Below are 15,513 nucleotides of genomic sequence, written 5' to 3' on the forward strand. Positions count from 1 at the left end.
TATATAGTGATGCAATATATATATATATATATATATATATATATATATATATATATATACTGCATCACTATATATAAGAATAATAATATAAATATATATAAGAATTAATAATGCTAACAAAAGATTATGCCAAACTGCATAATAAGGATTTATTTTGATGTATTTCATTTTAATGAGGCAATTTTGTTCATTATGATATCAGGACAGTTGTATCATCTTGACATTTTTAGCTTTATGCTCCCCTAAAATGAATTTTAACGCAAAACATGCTTATCGTAAAGCAGACGTATTCAAGTCATTATATGTATGACGTCTATTTGCTTAATGCGTTTTGAATAAATTATTAGATCTGGCATTAAAAAAAAAACAGCGATGTGTCATTGACCCAGATAACACTGACATATTCTTACTATCTTAATTGTTTGAAAGGGCAGCTAATGTTTCAAACCGCTTGTGTTCCTTGCATTTTTAAATGTGAGCTGCTAAAGAGATGAAACGCTACAGAATAGGTATTAGAGAAGGAGAGAGAGAGAGAAAGAATGTTGGATGTGATTTCTTTTACTGTTGAGAGTGATTGTAATGACTTTCTATAGGCAGAATTATGGGACTTGTTGCTATGACAACATCGAAGGCCAACTCTGTTAGACTGTACCACTGCCCTGCGGGAACGGGAGTGTTTGGGCAGGGCTTTAGTTTGCCAGTCTCTTGGTGCTGCTCGAGGATTTAGGGATGCAATGAGCACCTGTCTATCCTGTCTGCATATTTAGATGTTGAATTGAGGATGTTATAAATCAATATAGCATCTAACAACTCACTTCCTCATTCAAACACCAGCTAAAGGCTAATGGATTGTTATAGTTAAGTATTAGCCTTTCTCTAGCATCATAACTGAAGATTCAGCATTGTCAGCTCTAACGAAATGTATTTCGGTCTGAGGGCAGGTGGTTTTTCTTATTTTCTCATGACATTAATAACTTTCAGGTCTGGAAAGAGGTGAAATATAAACTGCAATGCGGATAAATGGATCTTTCTGACACTCTATTGTCACTTTAAGAGATTAAGAGACTGGGAATGGTTTTATACATAAGCTGCCATATGGAAACACATATACACATTTTTGACGAGGTCCTAGAGGGGTTTTCCGTGGATGGTCGTCATGTTTTATTAAGTGCTGAATATGGGCAACAGAAGTGCTTCTTGAAAATGGGCTTTTTGTTTTATATTTATGTCTTGTGAAATGGGTGTATAGTATTTTTGGATTGACGTTTCTCTTCTGTATGACCTACAAGTGGGTTTAAAAACATTCCATTAGCGTCACACACGCTGTACACATATATGCCGTACACAGTCATAGGAAGCGCACACGCTTTCATTAGTCACTTTTTAATTCAAATTCATTTCTTATTAGTAGTTCTGCGACCTCATTAACACCTCCCCTCCTCTTCTCGTAGCTTTACTCTCCATCTTTTTTTTTCCCAGACCTCTTCTCTTTATGTGTTGAACTATTGTTTCTCTCTTCTTGAACTGAAATTTTATTCCTCTCTCCCTGTCTGCATCACTCCAACTCTTCACCTCTAAATGGGTTTATTTCCTCATTTTCCCGCAGCCTGCCTCAGTCTCTTTTTGTCTGCGTGCCTTTACCACTTTGGTGTAGTCGTTGGTGATATCTTCAGTTTACACCTTTGTGATGTGTAAATGGGAATAAACCTCTCTCTCTCTGTGTGGTCTTTGCAGAGATGCCTATACTGTTCCCAGTCTAAATTAGAAACAATGCAGCGAACGATAGATATAATGTAAATTACATAAAATTATATTTTATAATTGTATGTAATTTTAATTACTCTGCTTAAATTTACATTACTTGTATACAGTAATGACATGAAGTAAACAAATATGACAGATGATGTATAAGTACTTATACATTATAAAGTATGCAATATATATATATATATATTTTTTTTTTTTCTTCACATTATGGTAATGAGAATAAAGGGTAAATGTGCTTAACTGTCATAAAAATTTCCCGTCAGATATTTGAGCAAAATGGTTTACTGTATATAAGTGTCTGTGCGTCTGTATACATTACCATAAAATTTTGGGGTCAGTAAAAAAAAGAAAAAAATTATTAAAGAAATGAATACTTTATTTAGTAAGGATGTCATTAAAATGATCAAGACATTTACAGTAAAGACATTTATAATGTTACGAAATGTTATTTCAAATAAACAGAAGAATCACAAATTTCACCGAAATATTAAGCAACACAACGTTTTTTAACTTTGATAATAATAAGAAATGTTTCTTGAGCATTAGGATGATTTCTGAAGGATCATGTGACACTGAAAACTGGAGCAATGACTGCTGACAATTCAGCTTTTTCATCACAAATTACATTTTAAATTACATTAGAACACAAATAGTTATTATGAATTGTAATAATATTTCACAATGTTACTGCTTACTGTTTATTTGATCAATAAATGCAGCCGGGTGAGCATAAGACACTTCTTTCCAAATCGTTAAAAATTGTATAGACACCAAACATTTCAACACTATCTCAAAAGGAGAATTTAAAAGGAGGATTTAAACATCAAAGTTGCTATATGTTAGGTCAAGATTCAAACCTGGTCCCCTTTCACACTAAAAACAATAACCTGTACAACTAGTCAGTCTTCAAGAAGTTTTTCTCCGCTTTGGTCATGCCTTGTCTCCCCTAGGGCACCAAGTATACAGAACTGCCACTGCTTTCCCTGCTTAAAAGAAACCGGTGTATGATGCCACCGAATGTAACACCGCAAAAAAATCCTAATAGCCCTAAAATTGTCTTCATTTTCTTAAAGCAAAATATGTATTTGTTTATTATTAAATTTTTTCTTATGATTTTGCCTGACATATTTGTAATTTAGCTCCTTTTACTTAAACCATTTCACAAACACTTGTTTGTTTAGTCTCTTTCTAATGCTCTCTCATCTGGAATGAACTAGAGTTAATGTTTCCATAGCTTTATCCATTGGAAATCCCTTATTTATTAGCATTCATGTTGTTCCATGTAACCTCTGCTAATGATACAAGTATGTAATGTTTTCATGCGTCTATGTGTGTGTTCTCTCACCTTGACCTCGTCTCTTGTCTCTCGCAGGGAGCAGGATGCACTGCTTTGGTTGTTGCCGTGGTAGCCAGGAAGCTTGAATTGACAAAAGCAGAGAAGCATGTGCACAACTTTATGATGGACACACAGCTCACCAAACGGGTAAACACACACACACACACACATACATGTGTCACTAAATGTACACATAGACGCAGCTTTATCCTCAAAAAAGCATATGCATGCACCAGTTTTCTCTCTTTGGTCCTTTTAAATTTTTGATGTACTTGAAGGACTCAGAAATAGCTCCCTGTATCAAATATGTAGGCAACATCATGCTCGACATCAGTGACTAGAAGGCTGGTGATCAATAATTGCAATGCAGATTAAAAAAAAATCACTTTAGCAGTGAAGTGCTGCTTCAGATGAGCAGCTACAGTAAATGCCTTCCTCAAGTGAGGGAGTAAGGAAGAGGATGGAAAACGAGCCTGTTTTTTTAAAGTTTATTACCTCACGCTCACTCAATTGCCTCAGTTTAACAGGCTGTCGGGGAAGAGAGAAAGAGAGATCGATAAATGCTGTAGCGTTACTGTGGCAATCATCCTCGTGCATTGGGTTTGCAGCTACTATGGTTACAAACCTCTACTAAAAGAGAATAAATGCGCTCACAACTTTGACCTCACAAACCTGTTGCTGTGGAGACCTGGCGGCAAAAGGTTTACCTTTAACTGGATGACAGGGTGCAGGGTGTGCCTCCGTCTCGCTGTCAGGAGGAACTGACAGTACGGTGAAGACAGACAGGCTTCTCAGGCCAGAATTGTTTACCACAAACTACCTTTAAATAGAAATGCTAATGTGCTCTTTATAAAGTGTTCCGATTTTCTAATCACGTTGGTACCATTTACAAGTTTTCATAAGTGGTAAATATATTCAATGCACTTCCTAACTTATCACACTTGTAAAAGCCAATCTTCAAGAATAAATATGCATTCATGAGGGTTGTAAAAATGTATTTCCTTTAATGCAATTATTGTTTTTAAAGGTTATTATGTGATGAACACACAATAGAATAATCTTTCAATTTAGCTATTTTTAACTACCTGTTTATTCAGTGCACTCTTAAAAACAAAGGATCTTAATAGGCATCTATGCGTCCATGAAAAACATTTAACATCCTTAGAAACTTTGCGTTTTACAAAAGATTCTTTATAGTGAAAAATGATTCTTAGATTAAAAAGCTCTTCACAAATGGAAAAAGTATAGAATGTAATGCAAGATACAAGTTTTAAATCATCTTACATTACCTACCATGGTGAAATATAAATATACTAAAATGTATCTGAAATACATTTATTTCATGTCAAGTATACTACAAATACATTTACATATTTTTGTACTTAATAAAAATACCCTGCGATTGTACTTTTGGTATAATAAACTGGTGTACTTAAAGTCTGCTAAATTGTAACAACTAATTTTGTGCTTAATTCACTTTAATTGGGCGGACGTAGAAGTCCAACTAAAGATACACTGAAGTATATTTGATTGTGCTAAAGTGGAACTATTGCAAGTATACTTCAGGAACACTTTAAATATCTTGCATTTAACTAATATTATTCAAAGACCTTACAAATCCTCATCAGTAGTGACATTCAAACACATTTTAGGCTTAATATTAAGATATCTGCAGTGTACACAAGTAGTACTACAAATAAAGTTAAATTATATCAGTAAGTCTTGAGAGATATGTTATCATATTTGAACTATACTTAGTATTAACTTTTTACCAGGGTAATCAAATTTACAAAATCCATAATTCTTTAAATATCTGTCCAGTGTTTAATCTAAGGTGTGATGAATGAAGAAGTGATACAGTGCCAATTCTGAGAGTAGGTCAGAGATTATGATCAATAGTAGAGTGAAATAACTCCATTAACTCTATTGTAAAAGTGTAGTGCATATCCTGTATGCTTACTTTTTTCTTGGAGAAATGTTCTATGATTTAATTGTAGTTTGTTCTGTGATATCAGTTGTAGATTGAGGTGAGCTGGTCTGGCAGCTGCTATAATGGTAAGACTTCAATTTACCACATAGTCAACAATGATGGCCCGGACTTCATTACAGTTCCCTACCCTCTGCCTCTTTCTGTCTGAGCACTTGCAACTGCTTTGACCTCTCTGACAGTCTCTCTCTTGGTCTCTTGTCTCTGATTGATTGTACTGTACCTAGTAGTAATTGCCATGTGAAAAACCTATACGGCAATACTGTATGAAGGGGTCATTATGGTTGGTTAAGATGTTGACTCTCAAATACACATAATAATCAGTCAAATGGTTTGTTGATTAACTCTTTTAGAACAGTTTCAATTAAATCTGTGGTTCTCAACCAGGGGCCATCAGCAAACTTCAAAGCCTCAAAATGAAAATTATTTAAAATAAGACAAAACAAACATTAAAATAGGCTAAATTGACCAAACATTTTGTTCTTTTCCATCATGATTTTGGGAAACATGGATATATATGGTAGCCTAATTTTAAAAATGTGATTTTAGGACCTGGAAAAGTCATGGAAAAAAGTGCATTTTTGTAAGAATGTACATTTTTCTAGTTATGTCGAACTCTGAAATATTTTATCATGTAGGTAAATATTTAAGAAATTTAAAAACAAAAAATATATATATATACTTCTTTCACTAAATCACAAATATCTGGAAAAAGTCTTGGGGCCTTTGAATATTGTGGTAGAATATTGTTGGAGCCAAAAAAAATGAGAATCGCTTTTTTAAATAATGGTCAGATGTTTTAAAATGACAAGCAAATAAAATAATATCATGGGTAATGCACTTTTTAAGCGAAATGTGTTAAAATTTCTTAAAATTTGGAAAATTTAACAATTGTGAAAAATATATATATATTTTGAAACAATGTACAATTGTTTTTTTTATTTTATTTAATGCATTTTAAATCAGTTTTATGAATTCTTTAAGATTTTAATTTATGTGGGGAATGAAATAGACTGTCAAATAAACTTTGCGTTGGTATATCTGGGCTATACCATCAATTTGCATGATGATTTTTCCTGAAATGTGATTTTTATGCGCATGACCACTTCAGGCATAGGTGTCCTAGACTGAATAATGTGCTTAAAAACGTGGTAGGACAATGTGGATCTTGCCTAAATAGTCGGTAATGGTCGTATGTATGTAAATAAGTCAATATATTGTATGATCTAGTTTGTATATTTAGGAGATATAAGAGAGCTGTTCTGAACTGTGTTATTTTTGTAGTAGCATTATTTGTAATCACTATAATACTGCTTCAATGTCATTTGGAGTCCAGATTCCAGAAAACTCCACTTGTAGACTGCCAAGAGCATCACTGCCTAAATTATATCTGGTATCATCTTTCTCCCTCTCTCATTCTCTAACTTGCCCTGTCTCTGGCTCTTCTCATAAATGAGACCTGCATTGAAGTTGGGCCAGAGCTCCTACTCTTGTATTATTAAATACACTGACCACTGTTAATTAATCAGAGCAGCGCAGTGCTAAATCCAGACACAGTGCTTTTAAAAAAAAAAAGCCTGGTGCTGCCCTATGGGTGGAGGAATACTGTCAAATCAGGAGCTTATTAAAAGCAGGAAGGTTCTATCGTCCCGCCGTTGCCTACCGAGGATGTAATTGTTCTTTTCTCCGAAGCGGCGCCCCTTTGAAGTCTCCTCGTTCATTTTTCTTCAACAGATTTTCTTTTTCAATTTTGTCCTTTATTTGTTCTCCCTCTCCCTTTTCTGGTGCCATATGTGAGATTTAGAGAGCATTCATGCTTCAGGACATCACAAACAGATCTTCAATGCACAAGGAGGTCTTCAAGGGAAAGAGCCTGGAGTTAAAAATACTGCAATATTTGAACCTCAAAACAATATATTGTGCCCTTTCACACATTGTATTACTGTCCAAAAACCTGCATCTTATTCACTAACCACCTGCAATCCCGTTTAACCAGATGCTAAATGCACTAGCATAGTGCTACACTATGTTAAAATAGGTTCATGTAGTGAATCAACTGAGTGTGCAAATAAATTCTGAGTGAATTTACCATTACACTTCTTGATATAACAGTATAGGAACTGAGATTAAAGCCACCTTTCCACTCCGAAATGTGCGCAAAATTGTTGCATTTTGCCCCTAGTGGCAAATTATTGTGAAGCAATTGTCACTCATTTACCATGATAATGTGAATAATAAATACATGAATATATACACACAAAATAAATGACCACCAAAAGAATTTTAGAATTTTTTTTGTTTTAAAGAATTTATTTTATTTTACTTTTATAGCTAAATAATTATGTGTAAATAAATATGTAATATTTATAAAATAATTATTTCTGACATATGTTCATAAACACACATTTTATAGTCTTTAAAGATATTGGAAACTCTCACATAGTCATCTTCTTAATTGGAATATATTACTTTTCGTTGGATGGTCACATATGGTTTATCTGTTAAAGTTCAAATATTTTAAGCAATTTGAGGCTCAAATTGACCTTTCGCAATCAATCATAATGCTGAATCCGCCATCTTGCCTGACAAACAAATTAGACAGGAGAGTAGATTAACTTCGATGGACTTAAACTTGAAAAATATTGTGTATTGACGTCTTTCCGCAGTTGAAATAAAATACGTTCTGATGTTCATTCATGTTTATTTCGTGCTTTAAGTAAATATGAAAAGACGATCAGTTTACGTGCTACTTGAACTGAGGCAATACAGTGATCTGTCACAACACATTAAAGAGCCACAAAACGGTATTTATTGTTTGAATTTATTACAAAATTTGAAAGCTGAAACTTTAATTCCAAAAGTAACCTGCTCTGTCTTGTCTGTCGGCATGTTGTCAGTTTCCTCTTTGCTCCGCGATATATTTTTTACTGCGTGAGAACATGTGTAGTGTGAGAGCGGCATGGCTTGTCGGAGATAACAACAGTAACTAAGGTGGGCAGGTTTTTGCGAAGGGTCAATTGGATCCAAAAACTCCATGCAACTCCATTGGAAATGAATGAATTCCGGTCTGTTGTTTGTCAGAATGGAAGAAGCGGCTTTGCTTTTGTCCTTCAAAACTTCACCACAAAGATATAAAGATATCTTGTAACAGCTTTAGTTGACCCTCTTTTATTGGACATTGCTGGTCTGGGGCCAAAATAGTGAATTGACCGGATGACAAAATTATGCGCTACAAAATCTGTTGTCAGATCACTCTGGAATATCTCCCAAGAGGACCTTTAATTTGGCAGACGTTTGGGGTTGAGTGCGTGTATTGGCAAAGCAGAGCTTATACTTGTGATTACTTTCTCCTGAGGTGCTTTTCCTGTTGCTAATATTGTTGTTATGGCGACATGTCCCCTCAGATAAAGAACGCAGCGGCGAATGTTCTACGAGAGACTTGGCTGATATACAAGCACACCAAGCTGATGAAGAAAATTGACCACTCCCGCGTACGCAAGCATCAGAGAAAATTCCTCCAAGCCATTCACCAGTGAGAAAAACAACCTCCCATCACAGACACACAGCTTTTCACAACAAATTTACTCAAATGCTCATCTGTGCACTTTATATTCTCACATTGATTGCACAGATAGACCAATAAACAACAAAAATGCTAAGTGAGCTTTAGCAGTGTAAGCTAAAACCACACAAAAAGCATTTGAAGTGCTTTGCATTTGGGCTGAGTGGTAGTTGGCATGTCTGACCTGCCCACGGATATGGTATCTGAGAAAAAACAAATATCTTCCCAAACTGAAGGCATCTGACGGTGGCAGCTTTTTCCAATAAAGGTTAGCTGTGTGTGCTAAGCTTCATCAGCTTTTTCGTTTACATTCTAGTGTGGTGATGGTTTTCTCTACCATTCATCTCTTCAGACCTGTTTTTTGGATTACATCTTGAACTGTGAAACTTTACCTTGAGATTTATTATGTAATTCATGTTTTTTGTATCATCCAAATACCAAATTCATGATATTTCGATGTTTTCAGGCCTTATCAGCAGAATTTGATCCCACAGATCATACATGTAGCATCCATTCCCTTACGAAAATTAACCATGGTTTACTACAAATAAAACCAAATAAAACCTATGGTTACTATTGTTAAACCATGGTAACCACAAATTAACCATGTTTTTGCTACACTAACCATAGTTTAACCATGGTATTTGTAGTAAAACTGTGGTTATACAAATGGTAATCAATACTCCAAAAAACCATAGTTACTACACTTTTACTGTGTATTTTAAACCATGGTTAATTTTCGTAAGGGTTATAAAGAGCCATTCATACAAATAATAACAATAACAAAACAGTTTTAATAATTGTTAATAAAAACATCCAATCAGAATCCACCTGACTTTAAAGAGCTTGAACATTTAAAGTGGCAGCCTGCAGTGCACACTTATAATAAATACAATGTTATTGTCTATTGCTATACTGATTGTTGTATTTATCGTCCATGTGAACGGACCTTAAAGGGATAGTTCACCCAAAAATGAAAATTCTTGCATTAATTACTCACCCTCATGTCGTTCCAAACCTGTAATGCTAAGTTCACACTACAGGATTTTAAGCCCGATTTAAGCCCGATTTGCAAGTTAACGAGCTCGCCAACAGGTCGGGCTGTTATCGGGGGAAATCAGCGGGTGATCGGCGCCCGGCAATCTTTATGTGTGAACTACACAACGACGCATCAAAGAGGCTCGCTGACGTATCGCCGACGGCAAACAAATATCTAGCATGCCAAATATCTGGACCGGTCGGCCGACTCAACATCACGTGGTGTCAGGTGTCATGACGAGCTACAGCCAATGAGAGAGCAAGGCATGGGTTGAGGTCACCGGAAGAAAAACAACAGCAGCAACATGGCTTAAAGAAAAGTTTGGACACAATAAATGGAGCAAAATTTTTCATCGAGCAAACAGCTTGCAGCGCTAATTTCTTCCGACATCCATTTTCAAATAAACAGCTCCCGTTTCACGTGTTGTTTCGCGTTATTTCCGTTCCAATTCTTGTGTGTGTTTTCGTGACAAAACGTGGTTTGTAGAGTCGTTGGGTGACAGAGTTGTTGTCAGCTTGTGTAGTGTGTAACCCCCGGTTGTGGATCATTTACATAGAGTCACGTAGTGTGAACACCACAACGACTTAAAGACAGACAATCAAGTCATGTAGTCTGAACAGCACAGCGATCTGCCGACATTTAAAGTTGTGTAGTATGAACTTGGCTTAAGACCTTCGTTCATCTTCGGAGCACAAATCAAGATATTTAAATAGAGAATCATAGAGTTCTCTGACCCTCCCATAGACGGCAAACATACTACCACGATCAAGGTCCAGAAACGTGGCAAGGACATCGTTAAAATAATCCATGTGACATCAGGGGTTCAACCGTAATTTTACGAAGCTACAAGAATACATTTTGTGCCCAAGGAAAACTAAAATAACGACTTTATTCAACAATTCGTCTCCTCCGTGTCACACTGGCGCCATTTTGGGGAGTATCCACTGAACGTAAACAACGTATGCTGTTCTGTGTCAGCTACGCCACGCGGATACTTTGTCTACGTTGTTTACGCTTTGATCTGAATGAAAACAACGTATCCAAATGAAAAAAATTAAATTTTTGGGTGAACTAAGTGTAAAACTTACACTTTTAGACATTTCAAAATTCATCCTCCCACTTTGGAAAATTTTCATTGCATTTTAGGTGGTGTGAATAAAATTTCAATACAGATTTTGTAAATAATCAAGTTCAATAGAAATAGTTCACCCAAAATGAAAATTCTGTCGTCGTTTACTTACCCTCATGTTGTCCCAAACTTTTTATTTTTGGGTGAACTTTCCCTTTAAGACCAAACAGAAGCCTCTGTCAAGCCGGTTGCTTTGGTTTTAGACTGGATGAATACGCAAGCACTAATGCTAATATGGCTAGAGCTAGCTTGATACATTGATATTATGTATTGATATAGCTGAGCAAATATTACATCACCTAATTAATATTCATAAGTCCATCCAATTTGGTAATAACATGTCCCTCTGGTTTTTCACATTGTCATTACACTACTATATTAAATATTTGTGATTGTTCGTTTGGCTAAACTGACTGCTGTATCAGCTTCTTTGACTGTAAGCTTGCTGATGCTAATGCTATCCTCTGTGCGGGTGCCCGCCGCACCACACACATACTCATCATTTGAAGAACTCTAATCCTCCTGTCACTGTTTTGTCGTGGCCCTGTCCGCCAATTTTAAGGGCTCCTTTCAAAACGAAGCCTTTCTTTTAAAGAAATCCCACACTTGTGGAATCCTTTTAAGTCTAATGCTTTTAGGATTTACGCCATAATTGCATATTCATCTTGGGGGATTCTCATCAACAACAAACAAATAAAGAAAACAAGATGATTAAGTTAATTAGCTATTTGAGGTTTACAATTGAGGGCCGTTGGTGCTCGAGAGATTAGAAGGAGGTCTAATGGGTTGTGTGTGTGTGTGTCTGTCCCTGTTATTTAGATTACGCAGTGTTAAAATGGAGCAGAGAAAACTCAGTGATCAAGCCAATACTCTGGTGGACTTATCAAAGGTAAGACTACTGAACATGCACACACATCAACACAAGTCACAGATATGGTCGCACATAAGAGCCCACGCATATGCACGTTACATCTGTTAGGAAACAGTAGACACCCACACACACTTTCAATGACATTGTGTTCCCTTTCCTGCAATTTTACCATGCCCACATACACACACACTTTATAACGCCCAAGGCTGCAAGCACATCGACTGCAACACATAATGCCCGGTGACACACACATACCTTTGCTTTCCCATATATGAATATATGGATATGAATATATCTCAGCATTCAACTGTTTCCATGCTGACCCGTTTGTTTCTGTGGCTTTGTGTCTCCTAGCAACCTGAACAAGTGTTAAAGCAGGGATGACAGTGGGAGCGAGGAGAGGGTGGGAGGGGAGAGAGACAGGAAGCTGAAGAATGACAGAAAATGTGTGCAATTCAAGATATTTTTGGTGATGGCTGTGTGTGTGTTTGGGCATTTTTTCTGAATGTATCTAGTGTTTTATTTCTTTTAGGTGCTTTTTTTTCTGAAAGAGCGTGAGTTGTGCAGCATTTTCTTTTTAGATATTTGAAGATGTAGCACAGTGTACATGTCGTGAGTCGGCCTTTAGTTTTTGTGTGTGCTTTGTATGAGACTCAGTTCATTTGGGTTGCTCAAGGTACATTTTATTGCATGCTCACTCTGCCCACTTTTGAAGCTTTTTTTTTTTTTTTTTAAATGTTCTTTATTTAACAAAACTTCACAGCAAAAATCATTTTCTTAGGATTTTGCCTTCCCATTAATAATATGTAAAGATCCATAAAGCAAGATACATTTATTTGAGACATTTGAGAATGCAAGTGTTAATATCTTATGCAACTTTGCTTCTCATGTTTCTTGCCTGACTGGATTTTTTTTCTTTTTTGAGCATAAACCTCACTAAATTTTACTATAGCCGTGCTTAAAGTCAAAATATTTGCCAGTGGTGCAAGAAAAATAAACTTCATTCAAGATATGTTCTTTGGTAACAAGTAATATTGTCTCAAATAGTTCCTTCTCAAGTAACTTTATCTAAAATGTTAACTTTTGAAAACATTTTTATTGTAAAAACAATCCAAAAATAGTCATTAAGACTACTAGACTACTGTAAGTTATTTACCCGTTCTTCTTTCCCAGAGGACCATTTTATTGCTCAGCTGGTACCCTTTCTATGCTTTGGAGACTTGTTGGAGATCTTAGTTACATTTCATTCAAGTATCATCTTTGTTTCAGATGTTTGTCTTAAACGTCCTGAGAATAAACAAAAAGAGACTATTGACATACTATAAAATTAACTATAAATTGAATATGGATTGCATAGTTTAGATGATTAAAGTCAAGCTGAGATCAAAATGGACCATAATTACTTAATGCACATTCTTGGTCCTATTACGAACGGTGCATCAGTGCATGTAAAAAATTTTGTCATCATAATCTTTCAAAATATAATAACTTACTCTTCCTCTGCTTTTCTTGTCACTATTGAATATTGCTAACCAACAGCCAAAGCTACTTGTTTTAACAAGCTCCATAATGGCACATAGCGCCCAATGTTCGCAACCCAATCATTTCCTGATAGATAATTCCTATCAAGTCCCATCCAATACTTTTTATTAGTGAAAACCCCATTTTCCTCAGAAACATATCACATTAAAAAGCAAATGGATTGTGAACACCATGTTGACTTTAAAGAGATCTAATTTGAGATGTTTTATTTCCTCCGGGGATTTATTGCTTCATTTATTATCTTTGCTCTTTCTATCTAATCTTTCTTCTGTTCTTGTACAGTATGTGTACTCCTTTTCTCTTTCTTTGACAGCTCTGAATCCCTCGCTTTACTTTACCACAGTATTTCTGTCTAACTCCACTCTCATTCTCTCTCCACATAGATGCAGAGCGTCATGTATGAGCTGATGTCTGAGCTGAACGACCGTAGTGAGGATCTGGAGAGGCAGATGTTAAGTCTGGAGCAGCGGGTGGAGCAGCTGACGGCCGGCTTTAACGCTCTGCCCGCTCATTTGTTGGCCACGCTCAGCGCCCAGCACGCCGCGCTCATTCAACTGCTGCGTGAGCGTGATGCCAAGGTCCTGAGCCCCACTGTGCCCTCTGCGCTCTCACCCACCGCTGCCAGCCTGCCTCTAGCCAACCCCACATCTGGCTCCGGCTCCGGCTCTGGCTCCATCCCCGTCCCGACTCAGCCCAACAAGGACAGTCCCAACACCAGCAGCTCCAGCTGCTGAGACGCTGGTGCGGGAAGTTCCCTCTGGGGTGGAGAGATGGATGATTAGTCGAAACGAAGAGATGACCATACACACACATTCACATACGATGCACTGTAACTACGAGCATTACGCAGCTTAACGCCACAGAATATACAGTATCATGATGGAGACGCTAACATTTGCACAAAAATCCTATGACAAAACTGCCATATTCCATGTTGTCCACAAGACGGACGTACTTTACTGTTACCATGAATGTATACATTTTAGAAGACACTGACTCAGACATGTTAACATGCATGGACGCTCACTCACTCACACACACACAAACACACACACATAAACACACCTTTTCTGATTCTGTCTTTGCTACCAAAGTGCTCCGTTTATAGTTGACTGAAATGGACTGAGGTGTTTATTTCGAAGCAAGGAACTGGGGTGGTTGGTATTAGAGAGAGTATAAATAATCAACAGCTGAGAATGTTATGAAATCTGGACAGCACTTTTTACAGTCTGCAAGAGACTAACAGCTATTTGAGCAAAGCATTATTTCGAAGAGCGATGCTGAAGCCAGTCGATACATTATAAAAACCACCCCATCAAGGTGGAACAGCTGCTCACACGGAAATAACTGTAGAATGAGTAATTATAGTCATTTTCTTAGTGGAATTGCTTCTATTACAATGGTGTTGGAATAAGAGACTATTTTACTTCCGTTCTGACTCCGTTTCAATAGAGACCATTTTGAAAACTGACTAATAGGGACATCCTGTGGCCGGAATACTGAATTACATCCGCTTGGAATATTGTACAGTATGCTATTACTGAAACTTAGCTTTGTATCGCTCAGTTTTTTACCATTAAAATTACTAACGCAGTTATAGCTCATATTTATTATAATTTATTATAATTATACGATAGCGTTCTTATCATGAAAATTATGATTGCTATATAAAAACGATTTTATTAATATTAATTATAGATAAGGGAGGTGCCGTTTGAGGTTGAAATTATTTTGTAATTTTATTTTACCAGAGAGAATTAATAAAGTATATATCTATACATGACTGTGTCTGTGTGTGTGCGTATCATTGTGTGACTGACAAAACAAAATAAGTCTATGTAAATGGTGCAGTGCCACCTTAAATGCTTGTAGAGTATAGATTTTATAGTTTAATATTGAATTAGAATTTTAGATTTATATATTTATAATGAACATAGGCCTAAGCAGAGCCGTTGAGAAATGACAACGACCGCTGCTGTCGCGAGTTCTTTTGCGATTTCGGACGGTAGCCTGTCTATAAAGCAAGACAAGAACCTTCATTGTGGGTTTATTTTAGATTTATATAACTATTACAAACGTATCACAAGAAAAAAAAGAGTTCATTGTTTTTTAGATGTAGCTATTTAGACGGTATTTTAAGCGTGTGGCACGCGTGCGAATGTGGACAGGGTGCGCCGCGAAAATGACCTTTTTACATAACATTCAATAACCTAGAGGACGTTTAAAATTAATTCATTTGATCAATTATAATAATCGACCTCTTGTTGACTTAATAATCCG

General features: G+C 36.3%; 1 protein-coding gene across 1 annotated transcript in view; it reads left to right on the forward strand.

The window, feature by feature from the left end:
* The window catches only part of LOC107714686 (small conductance calcium-activated potassium channel protein 2-like), a 70,096-nt gene extending 55,140 nt beyond the window's left edge, over positions 1 to 14,956 (forward strand). Inside the window, exons 7-10 of the mRNA XM_016520624.1 lie at positions 3,140 to 3,250; positions 8,495 to 8,622; positions 11,640 to 11,709; positions 13,617 to 14,956. Of these exons, the coding sequence (XP_016376110.1) occupies positions 3,140 to 3,250; positions 8,495 to 8,622; positions 11,640 to 11,709; positions 13,617 to 13,967 (660 nt within the window). The 3' untranslated portion in view covers positions 13,968 to 14,956. The remainder of the gene's footprint in view (positions 1 to 3,139; positions 3,251 to 8,494; positions 8,623 to 11,639; positions 11,710 to 13,616) is intronic.
* Positions 14,957 to 15,513: the final 557 nt, after the last annotated feature.

Source organism: Sinocyclocheilus rhinocerous, unplaced genomic scaffold (assembly GCF_001515625.1).
Source record: "Sinocyclocheilus rhinocerous isolate Xijiao unplaced genomic scaffold, SAMN03320098_v1.1 scaffold2194, whole genome shotgun sequence".
Taxonomy (NCBI): Eukaryota; Metazoa; Chordata; class Actinopteri; order Cypriniformes; family Cyprinidae; genus Sinocyclocheilus; species Sinocyclocheilus rhinocerous.